The 12,446-nt window shown below is 40.9% G+C and overlaps 1 protein-coding gene across 1 annotated transcript in view; it reads right to left on the minus strand.

The window, feature by feature from the left end:
• Nucleotides 1–12,446, minus strand: part of CEP295 (centrosomal protein 295) — a 56,955-nt gene that overhangs the window by 21,623 nt on the left and 22,886 nt on the right. The window contains exons 10-15 of the mRNA XM_070942907.1: nt 9,890–10,123; nt 8,572–8,678; nt 5,786–5,953; nt 3,759–3,859; nt 2,638–3,622; nt 358–538 (exon numbers count right to left, since the gene is read on the minus strand). Of these exons, the coding sequence (XP_070799008.1) occupies nt 358–538; nt 2,638–3,622; nt 3,759–3,859; nt 5,786–5,953; nt 8,572–8,678; nt 9,890–10,123 (1,776 nt within the window). The remainder of the gene's footprint in view (nt 1–357; nt 539–2,637; nt 3,623–3,758; nt 3,860–5,785; nt 5,954–8,571; nt 8,679–9,889; nt 10,124–12,446) is intronic.

Consider the following 12,446-nt stretch of genomic DNA (forward strand, 5'->3'; position numbering starts at 1 on the left):
AGCATTCATTCATTCCACCATTCCTTCCATCATTCATTCATTTCATCATTCATTCATTCATTCATTCATTCATTCATTCATTCATTCATTCATTCCACCATTCCTTCATATGCTGTACTGACTGTGAAGACAAAAGTGACAATGGTCTGACCTGAACTCAAACCATTATAATGTATCTCCAATGAAATTGTCTTTTATGAAGGCTCTTCAGTTTCAAAAGGAATTGGACAGGACAGGATTACTGGGCTAGAAACACAAATTTACACTTGTCCATTTCCATTAGAAGAACCTCAGCCAAAATATTTAAGAACCACCAGTAAAACAAAGAAAGCATCACAACATTCAACAAGCTCTTACCCGTTTGTTCCACTGAATTCACTTCTTGAAACAAAGAATCACTTTCCGCCTGGCTGTTCATATCATCGAAGTGAACCTGCTTTGGGTTGCCATCTTCTGCTTCGTTAAGGAGGACACTCAGCAAACTGAGGCTGTCGGGTTTTGCCTCTGTCACATCGCTGCATGGTCTTAACTGCGAAACCTGTCAAGAAGAAAATGACGTCTTTTCTGATGTAAACACCCAATGTACTGAGAGTAATGTCCAATCACGCAAGGCGACTTTCCTTCATTCTATGCCATGTTGCAAAACCAGGTTGGGTTAAAAAGTCATCCAACATTCTCGAGACCAAGATGATGGTGGGTTTTATTAGAGGAACCTCTAGTTGTTGGTTTTTTTTTTTTAAAAAAAATGTTCAAAGCTTTAAACTTAAAGAGTATGGGCAATTGGATGACCATAACACTAATATAGGGGTGTGAAACTCAAGGCTCGCGGGCCGGATCTAGCCCACGGGGTGCTTAGATCTGGCCCGCGGGCCCGCCCTGAAAACAGTGAAGGACCAGCCCGCGGTGCCTCTACCAGTGAAAAGGGAGCTCAGGAGGGCCGCATGCAGACCTCCCTGGCTCCATTTTCAGCTGTTACGGCTTCCTGCAACCTTCTCCCAGTGAAAACGGACCTCAGGAGGGCCAAGTGCAGGCCTCCCGGGCTCCATTTTCGGCCGTGACAGCCTCCTGCAACCCTCTGCCAGTGAAAACGGAGCTCAGGAGGGCCATGTGCAGGGCTCCTGGGCTCCATTTTCACTGGCAGAGGGTTGCAGGAGGCTATCATGGCCGAAAACGGAGCCTCAATGAATGACATCAAGCTGGCCATGACCATCCTGGCCTCTCTCCCCCCCGCCCCCCAGGTCAAACACAACCCTGATGTGGCCCTCAATGAAATCAAGTTTGACATCCCTGCACTAGTATATGAAGCTATCTCCAAGACCTACAAAACATTTTAAAATATACAATGAATTTTAAAAACGCCTCACATTTCATGGGCAGCAAATATTGTTAAAACCTGTGATCCCAGATAAAATCTTTTGAAATATTGGCTGTTTTGGATTTTGTTTGAAAATTTAGCACCCCACATGTAATGCAACACCCAGGGACTGAAAGAGTAACCGACCCTGGAATTAAAATATAGTTGTTGCATTTAACAGAATTTCATAAGAAGTGGTTCTAGGGCTGCAAGCTAAGCATCAGATTGAACTCCCTCTGCTGATTTGTTACTCAAACTACGATCTGTCTTTTCTGACAGTCGGAGAGAAAATACACTAGAGGTAACCAGTTGTTTCAAAAATGCAATGGATGAGTTTGATAATTGCTTCCAAAAAAGTTAACTTTGACTGGAAGTTAACTTGGAAGACCAAGGAAAATGGCATTTCTCTATTTCAAAATATCCAGAAATTGCAGAGCACTATGGCTAACTGAAGTCAGTGTCAGCGTTCCAGAAAACCATTAGGCCGGAAGCTTTCATGCTGCCAGTCAGCTTTTCAATTGAGCAGGAGTGGCCAAAGTTGTGGAAACCTTTTGGGAAAAGTGTATTTTTGAGGTTTGATGGCTAATAACACTAGGGTTTTTTTTGGAGTTTCAAGATAATCCTATTCCATTGCTGGAATGGCCTGGGAATAGCCCAGACCTTAACCCAATGGAAAATCTATGGAGCTGACTAAAGAAATTTGTTAGTCAGAAGCGACCCAGCAATAAAACCCATTTAATAGAAATAAACATTTAATCTTGGTTTCACATTAGAACAGCTGCAGAATTAAAAGACTTGATTCACTCCATGGGAAGACTTTGTTAAGGCCGTAATTCATGCTAAAGGTTACCCAACTAAGGATTAACTGACATGGTGATAATTTTTGTATATCTCGTTTTTTTCTATGGTGATCATTTTTGTATATCTCATTTTTTTCTACGTGTTTCACTTGTCTTCTTTATACTGTAACTGTTATTCTAATAGCAAATCCTTCATAAAAGTTATCACATTACATTCTTGATTAAATTATCTTTCCATTGATATATAATTTTATGGTACTACTCTAAAAAAAAAAGTGGTGTTATTAGCTAGTTTTAGAAAATACACTTTTCCCAAAAGGTTTCCACAATTTTGGCCACTACTGTATGGAGGACCCATTAGAAGCAAATGAGTTTTACGTGTCAACTAACAATGGAAAGACAACTTAGAAAGGAGAGTTTCTCTTTTAGAATTACTCTGATGAGACACCTGAATGTTTTTTTGTCTTGCGCTAAAAAGCATACCCGTTTAATAATGTCTCTTAACGCTTCTTGCTGTTGCTCCATTTTTTCTTTCAGCTGGGCATGCCTCTGGAGCAGCACGTCCTCTTGTATTTTCTGGCGAAACAGAAGGGTTTCCCGTTGCTCATCCAGCTGTTCCTGCAGATGTTTCAGGTGCTCCTGCTGAACTTCAATGCTCTCGGAGGAAGCCAGCAGGTGGTCTCTTAGCTCTTCTATATCGGAACAACTGGACAAAACATCACGTCCCTTTTTCGATGCTGCAGAGGACTCCTGGAGGCCCTTGATCTGAGCCGTTATGGGAGGCAGCGAGGAAGAAGTCGAATGCAAAGGAAGATGGCGGCTCTGGTTAGAAACTGTGTTTATCCTGCTCTCCCCGGGAATATCTTGGTGCTTTAAGAAGGTTGGCAAAAGAAGCTTTTCAGCTGGAGGTTTGTCAGGCATAAGAGCTTTGGACAAGAGGGTTTCTGAAGGCCCCGGAGCATCACCTGCAGGTAAAACGAATCGGGCATTTGGAATACAAGCAACAGGTTGGGTGATAGCCGAGGTAGCCTCAGGTCTTGGCGATAACGATCCAGACATCTTGTGAAATTCCAGTGAATGTGCCACAGTTGTTCCCAATATATCCGGTTTATCTTTCTCTTGAGGTGAAGAGGATCCTGGCGCCAAATGAAAACATCTTTGATTTGCCTGCATTTGCTTTTCGGAATCAACCGTGGGCTGGGCTTGCCCCTGCTCCTCGTTTGTCTGCCACGATGGTGCTGGTTCTTGAACGGAAACCGTCTCGGGTGGCTTGTAAGCCGTTGCTTTCATTCTCTCCGGTTGATGCAACTCCTGTGCTTGTGACAACGGAGCAGGGAGAGAATTCAGGTGTGCAAGTCTGTCTACAGGATTTAACAGCGCCCTGGAAACTGACTGAAATCTCTGTTGCAGTTTATTCTGATATTCTTCTAATTTTCTTCTGGCTTCGTCCACCGATTCTTGATGCATCCTGAAACAACATGCATATTATTTGATCAAAACAGAACAGCATTCTAAGTGTCAAAGAAAAAGTGTTAATAAGCAAGCCCAGAATTTACATTTTGACACATACCCCCAATACCCCACCCCCTCAAAAAAAACCCCACCTGTTTTGCACCAATAGACGTTGCTGACAATCATGAATCCTCTTTAGATGGTCATCCTCTTTGGGAAACCAGGATACCTGTGGCTCCAGGGCAACATCAGTCTAAAGAAAAATTAAATTAAATTAAAATAATTAATTGCTTAATTAATTAAAAATGAAATCAAGTAACTTCAAACACTATTCAAAAAAAAATAATGCATTGCAATAGGCCTGTGGAGAAATATAATTTTTCTACCAAAGCAATTTCCTAAAGCAAAGTGAGGTTGGCTTCATCCAGTGGTGGAATTCCAATTTTTTTACTACTGATTCTGTGGGTGTGGTACGGCTTGGTGGGCGTGGCAGGGGAAGGATATTGCAAAATCTCTGTTTCCACCCCACTCTGGGGCCAGCCAGAGGTGGTATTTGCCGGTTCTCCAAACTACCCAAAATTTCTGCTACCAGTTCTCCAGAATCTGTCAGCACCTGCCTGGCTCCATCCCTGTTAATTCTTTGTAAGTTCCCTCAAAACGTGATTATGCCATCAAGCGTGGGAGTCCCAAAGAAATGATGAGTTGCTGAGGTGACTCCAATGGTCCAATATTTGTTATCCTCTTCTTGCTTTATAATAATAATTTTAGTATTTTTTTTTACTTGTTAATGCTTTTAAAATTATTGTTTTATGCTTTTCATTGTATGCTGCCCAATCATGACTGATGGGCAGCTGTATAAATATTATAAATGAACTGTCACAGCATACAATATTCTTGGGGAATGTTCCAGTGAGCAGGAAACTTACTTTACTCTCTCATTCATTCATTCATTCATTCATTCAATTTCTATAGCCCCCCCCCCCATCTCAGTCACTGCCAGACTCTGGCAGTGTACAATTCAAAAAATATATTACAATTAAAATACTAAAAACAACAAAATAAAAACATCCAAAATAAATACACATAGCAGCCAATATACTTGGCAAGTTAGTAAATACAGCCAGCAAACAGGTGCCTTAACGCATTCAGCACCCCAGGCTCAGAAACATAATAAAGCTTCCTTGATTGTTACATTATTCCATCCTAGTTTACGTTGCAAGTTTCCATCTCTCTTTATTAAATTCTAGTTCTAGCACATCCCAAAGAATGGTTTAAAAAGACAGGTCTAAAAAATCTGCTGGAAATGCACTTATTAGGTTATTCTTCCCCATCGAATGACAATATCACAAAGTTTAGCAGTTCTGGAACATAATTCATCATGGGATGCAACAAATTTTAAATACTGACTTTATCAGTTTTTTAAAAAAATTAAAACATGCTTAATACGAAGGCTCTAAAACTCATGTTAATAATATATTAAATATATATGCCACCCAATTCCAAGTGGGTGCCATGAAACACGTCTGCAGATGCACTAGCATCCCTGGCTGTGTTGTCAACTCAAGCACTAGACCAGGTGTCAGCAACCTGCGGCTCTGGAGCCTCATGCAGCTCTCTGGGCCCTCTGCTGTGGCTCCCTGTCGGGTGATCCCACCACTGGCTGGCCCCTCACCCTCCCCTCCCAGTCATTACTCACCTGGCCGGTGAAGGTAAGGGGGACGGCGGGGGATGGAGAAGCAGTCGGGGCAAAGACCGAGATATACAGAGAGAGGGGGAGAGAGAGAAACATAGAGAGATATAGAGAGAGGGGGGGGAAAGAGGGAGAGAGAGGGGGGAGGGAGGGAAGAAGTGATGTCAAAAGGGTTTTGTGGTTTCCGGTGTTTTTTAGCTGCCCTAATGACCAGCTGGGTAGATGTGGCTACCGGGGGGGGGGGGGTGTCATGTGATTGGTGGAAGTGAGTGACATTGAGTTGGCCACTCTCACCCAGGTGGTTTGTGGCTCCTGGTGTTTTATTTTCTGTGGGAAACAGGTCCGAATGGCTCTTCGAGTGTTTAAGGTTGCAGACCCCTGCACTAGACTTACAAAAAACCTTATCAAATCTGGCCACTGGTTTATAAAATTAGCACGAGCATACAGAATAATCTCTACGACCCCATTATCTCCTTGTATTATTTGTACCTTGTATTCTGTTTCCTGTTTCTGACGCGCAACAGAATCGAAAACATTTTGTCCTGTCTGACATTCTTGCTCTGTCTTAGTGTCCTGCTCTTGCACTTTGGCCTTCAGAAAATCACCTTCTGGTTGTATTTTTTGCTCTGTTGTTTGCTGCAGTTGTTGCTGAGCAGTCTAGTCAAGCAAACAGTAGCCCTATGTTAATGGCAGGAGGACTCAAGGTTTCTCCAAATAATACATGGCAGAAATGTTAAATATATTGCTAGGAGAGCATTAATGCTTTTTTTTTTTTTACCATTATTAATCCAGATTCCCAGCTTGTTTTAACAAGAGGCTACAGAAGACTCATATATAAACAGGCGATTGTTACAGATAAGTCCTCGATTTACAACTATTGGTTTAACAGCAGCTCAAAGTTAGGATGGCACTGAAAAAAGTGACATGGCCCAGAGCCAAAAGTTAGGATTACTGCATCACCTTGCAGTCATGTGATCACAACTGGGATGCTTGGCAAACCAGCTCATATTTATGACAGCTGCAGTGTCTTGTGGTCACGTGATCACAATTTGCCATCTTCCCGGATGGCTTCCCACGAGTAAAGTCAATGGGGGAAGCCTGATTCATTTAATGGCTGCAGAGATTCACTGCATGGTAGTAAAATAGTAAAATCCAGTGAGGTCACATGATGCCTCACTTAACGACAGTGTTGCTTAATGACAAATTTTCTGGACCCAATTGTGGTCATAAATCAAGGACAACCTGTATTACCTTCATCTTTTATGACAACGATGCACAAAAGACCTATATTTGGATTCGCAACATTCAGCTCCTTTAAAATAATTGTTTTAATTTAATTAACCTACAAATTAAAACATATATACAATTCAAACAAAGCAAAAGGTAAAAGACCTAAATAAAATTTAATAGAATTTCATAACGCATGTGTTATGCAAAAAAAAAGAAAAGAAAAGAAAAGAAAGAAAGCACGCATAGAAACACACAGCTTGGCTATGCATTGTTTATATTTATAACATTCATGAATTGTGGGAAGAAATCTTATGAATTAAATATGGCTGCTTAAATCGGATCTCTGTCTATAAAGCTTGACTTTCGCATTTGCTAACCTTGCACGATCACGACTTTCAAATGTGCAGATGCAAGATTTATATTAACTAATATTCATCGTTTCTTCAAAAACTGCGTGGGCTGCTTTCTTCGCTTATCTAATATTGCCAAACGGATAAAGGTATCTGCAGGCTACTTTAGACTGCTGTTGGGATTAATTATTCAAGTGTTTAAATATTCCCTGCTTAAAATGTAGCTGCTAAGGCAGTTTTCCTGAAATAGGAAATCACAGGACATTCTATCATAGGCAACTTCAGTTACTAAGGAACCCAAAGGACGAGGCTATCACTTTCATGCCACTTTTAGATTACAGGAAACGGACTGGCCTGATCCAGTAGAGGCCTTATCTTCACCTATTTAAAATCTGTATTATTAAGGTATTATATTTTTATTTTTGAAGAATTCTGTACTATTGATTCAAACATTCAATATTTGAGGGCTCCTTTCCAAAGCACCAAAAAAAGAAACAATGGTTGGAAGCCATTGAGAGAAGCAACCCAGAACTAAGGAGAAATTTTCTAACGGTGAGAGCAACCAACCTATGGTATAGCTTGACTGCAGAAGTTGTGGGTGCTCCATCACTGGAGGCTTTCAAAAAGAAACTGGACAACCATTTATCTGAAACGGTATAGAGCAGGGGTGTCAAACTCGATTTCATTGGAGGGCTGTATCAGGGTTGTGTTTGACCATCGGAGTGGGCATGGCCAGGGTGGGCATGGCCAGCTCGATGTCACTCATCAAGGGCGCCTGTGGTGGCCCGAGCACTCTGCCAGCAAAAACGGGTTCCTGAGTTCCGTTTTCTGCTGCCACAGCCTCCTGCAACCCTCTGCCAGTGGAAATGGAGACTGGGGGGGGGGGACGCATGTGGCCCTCCCAAGCTCTATTTTCACTGGCAGAAGCATCGCAGGCCAGTCCTTCGCTGTTTCCAGATCAGTCCTGCGGGCCAGATCTAAGTACCCTGCGGGCCAGATCTGGCCCCCGGGCCTTGAGTTTGACACCCCTGGTATAGAACCTCCTGCTCCAGTAGTGGGTTGGACTAGAATACCTTTGAGGTCTCTTCCAACTCTATTATGTTCCATACAATAGTATCGATAGATCTTCAGGTAAAACATATCGCTATATGAAAAATACTATGTCTTCTGCAGCCCCCAAAAAGGGGAAAAAGGGAATTAATGCAACTTGAAAATAATAAGGTAAATGTAAAGATTCCTCTCGCACATATATGCTAGTCGTTCCCGACTCTAGAGGGCAGTGCTCATCTCTGTTTCAAAGCTGAAGAGCCAGCGCTGTCCGAAGACGTCTCCGTGTTCATGTGGCCGGCATGATTAAACGCCAAAGGCGCACGGAACGCTGTTACCTTCCCACTACAGGTGGTCCCTATTTTTCTACTATTTTTTTTTTCGTGCTTTCGAACTGCTAGGTTGGCAGAAGCTGGGACAAGTAACGGGAGCTCACCCCATTACGCAGCACTAGGGATTCGAACCGCTGAACTGCCGACCTTTCAATCGACAAGCTCAGCGTCTTAGCCACTGAGCCACCTCGTCCCTGAAAATAATAGCGCTAAATATAATTCCTAACCAAAGTAACACTTAAAGTATTTCAAATATGAAATAAAAACAATCTTATAAAAACTCTTAATGCATTGATATTGCTAAAAATTGTTGTACCTGTGTGAATCTTTCTAACTCCTTTCTAATTTTAGTGGTTTGCTCTTGCGCTTGTTTTATAAGTTCATTTTCAGCAACAATGGTATGGTCCAGTATTTCTGGAAGCTCTAAAATATATAAACAAATATTAGATTACAGACAGTCTGAATAATTTAAGCAAACCATACATTATTAAACATTTAAAATGGTAGCAGAATACTAAGATATGAAGGAATTTACGGAGAATATAGTAAACAGCATATAAATGCATGTAAATTCTTTATATATAAAAGAAGTTCACCATATTGAGGTTTAATAATTAATACTTCCGATTTTTCCTTATAAAATCCAACTACAATGCATCAACATTCTATATATATATATATATATTTACTTCTCCAAAAGTCTTTGTGAATCTAAGTTGCAGAAACCCAATTCCTTCCCTCTGCAGCATGAACAAAATGGGGATGCCATTGGCTGGTGGATTTCTTAAAAAGGCATTATCATTATATGTCTCATGATTCCATATTCTTTCTAGCATTCCCCCCCCCACCCGATCTCATTCTTTCCAGCATTGATCCCCCCTGTTGTCGATCTAAGCGACAACAATGGACAGTTTGAGAGTGGAATCAGATTAAACACACCATGGACTCGTAGAGATCTGCCAATACATAAAATTTTAGACACCCTGTCTCTCAAGGAAACCAATTTGGATAGCATACCACTGTCTTACAATCTAGATCAGGGGTGTCAAACTCGCGGCCCGGATGTGTCATGTGCTGGCCACGCCCACCCCCAGTTGAGCGAAGGGAGGGGGAAGTCACAATACATCATGTGACATGTCATTGTGAGTTTGACACTCCTGATCTAGATGAAGAATGGTGCATAAGATGGCGACATTTTAATAACCACAACCAAATGCATCACACAGATCCAACAAAACCAGTTCCGGGAATGCAGTTGCCCTGAAAAATATGGAGCCACCTGAATAGAATCAGGATAGGCCAGGCCAGAATTAAGGCAAAGCTCTTTAAATGGGGATGGCTGAGAGCCCACAAGGCAACTGTAGTGCATCAGAACAAACTATATAGCTTGAACATATAGTTCAATGTCCCCTCAGCAAATTTCAAGGCGCTGGGACTGATTTCACCACAGCCACACCAGAAGCAGTTAGACAGTTAGCTTCCTTAGCTATTGAATTAGAACATCTATCCCACTGCAATTCTATTTGTTGACACTTTATTTTGCTAAATAAATAAATAATACTAAATAAATCAATCATTATGGTCAGTTTTGCAAGTCCGATGTACAGACAAAATAGGGATTAAAAAACCTGTACCTTCAGAAGGTTTAGCAGTAGGATCCTGCTTTGATTCAGGTTCAGGCACAGATGCTAATCCAGCCGTTTTTTCTCCTTCATTAGAAATGGTCCCTGACTCAATTGTCCCAATGTCACTTTGAGCCTCTGACTCACATCTTGATGTCCAATTGTCTTTTTGGTTCCGTATCTTGTTTAGCAATTTTTTAAGAGCTAGTTTTGCCGAAGGCTGACATGTCTTGTCCACTTCACTACCTAAAAAAAAAAAAAAAAAAATGAAAATGAACTGCAATAGTAATTTGAGTTTTCATGGTATATGAATAGTACTTTTCTTGTTTTCCCTCTTCTAAAGCTAATGTGCGTCTTATAGTCTGGAGCGTCTTATAGTCTGAAAAATACAGTATTAAGGATTTTATCCTGCAGTCCTTAAATACTGCAATCCACAAAAGCTAGTCACAAAAAGATGAATGCAAACCGCCACAGCCATAGAACGAGCATTTTGTTTTGTTTTATTTTAATTAGTTTTATTTATATGCCGTCCTTCTCCGGAGGCTCAGGGCGGCTTACAATGCTTTAAGCAATAGCCTTCATACTTTTGTATATATCTGGTTAGTAGGGCTTTTTTGGGCCCCCCTAAGCAGTGTTCTATTTTATACAAAGTCATCTTATTGCCCCCACAAACCGGGTCCTCATTTTACCCACCTCGAAAGGATGGAAGGCTGAGTCAACCTTGAGCCTGGTGAGAATTGAACTCGCAGTAATTGTAGGCAGCTGGCAGCTAAGTGCTACTTTAACAGCAGTTTTAGTCCGCTGCGCCACCAAGGCTTATTTATTTTAAATAAAACTTGGAGAATCTATCAGTTCAGAAAGATTTATCCCAAATGCACAGCTTAAGTTCATTGGGTATTGGCAGAACTCACACAACTTGCTAAGCCGTGCACCATACTGAGCAAACAAACAATGTCACAAATTATGCTATTTTATGAATGAAACCAAGTGTGTCTGCTAAGCCTTGCCGCCGTGTTGTCTAGTACTGCACAGGATCCAACTGGCTCAATTTAAGCTTGAGCTAAGCTTGACCTCTGCTGACTACTTGGCCCCATCCGTGGAGTTTTCTTGGTAACAATATGGAAATGGTAGTCCAGGGTATTATCAAGATTTGACAACAATCAGTTTCTGAGCAGGATAAAGTTGAGGGTCAACTGAGCAGAAAGCACTGAGGCCAGCAAGACCCATGCAGTCAGAGATAGCTTCCTGCACCATGGGAGCAAATTCGCCTTGGCTTTCCTCCTATACAGCTGACTGGTAGGGAAGGCCCTGCTTAAATTTTCAATGGAGCTTTGTTGCTGTCCCACTAACCTTTTAAGCACGTCCTGCATTAACTTCAAAACAGAGGAACCCTGGGCTTTATTTACTGATTTTATTGAGGTTTCTATCCTGCTTACAAGGGATGCGGTGGCTCAGTGGCTAAGATGCTAAGCTTGTCGATCAAAACGTCGGCAGTTCAGTGGTTCGAATCCCTAGTGCCGCGTAATGGGGTGAGCTCCCGTTACTTGTCCCAGCTTCTGCCAACCTAGCAGTTTGAAAGCACATAAAATATGGAATAGAGGGTACCAGTGGATAAATCAAAGGAGGCCAAATGGGTTGAGATGAAATTTAGAGGAAATTATCGTAACTAAAGAAAAATGCACTGTCAGATAGATAGAAAATGAAATATGTCACTGTAGGTTTGTATATATGTTTATATAATAATAGAAATTAGTTAGTAGTTGAAGTTGATTATTGTATATGTATATGCAAATTTGTTTCTTGATTAGGTTAACTTTTAACTTAATCAAGCTTTTGTATGTTTTAAATGCTTTTTTTAAGAATGAATAAAGTTTTGCTTTTTAAAATAAAATTAAAAAAAAGCACGTAAAAAATGCAAGTAGAAAAATAAGGACCACCTTTGGTGGGAAGGTAACAGCGTTCCGTGCGCCTTTGGCATTTAGTCATTTAGCTCTGAAGACTTTTTTATTTCAGCAAGCCAGGCTGGGTTAAAAATCTTTTAATTGGTGAATTTTATGGGTAAGGGGTTTTAAATTGGGGGAAGCCAATATAAATTTAATTTTGTTTTTATAGTATTTTAATGTTTATATTGTATGTTTTTTAATTTTGGCTGTTCACCGCCCCGAGTCCTTCGGGAGGGGGGGGGGGGATAAAAATTTAAATAAATAAATAAATAAATAGTCATGCCGGCCACATGACCACAGAGATGTCTTTGGACAGCGCTGGCTCTTCGGCTTTGAAATGGAGATGAGCACTGGCCCCTAGAATTGGGAACGATTAGCACATATTTATTTATTTATTTATTTATTTATTTATTTATTTATTTATTTATTTAATTTCTATACCGCCTTTCTCCCGTAGGACTCAAGGCGGTGTACAGTCAAGAAAAATATAGACACACAAACATCATAAAATTGCTAATTAAAATTATTACTTAGTTTGGTCAATTAAATAAAACCCAGAATTAGATAACTTTTAAAAAATCATTCACATGTTCGTATGTTTAGCCCCGCCTGTTGGAACATCAGGG

Source organism: Pituophis catenifer, unplaced genomic scaffold (genome assembly GCF_029215685.1).
Source record: "Pituophis catenifer annectens isolate HBS135680 unplaced genomic scaffold, rPitCat1.0.hap2 SCAF_4, whole genome shotgun sequence".
In the NCBI taxonomy this organism is placed as follows: Eukaryota; Metazoa; Chordata; class Lepidosauria; order Squamata; family Colubridae; genus Pituophis; species Pituophis catenifer.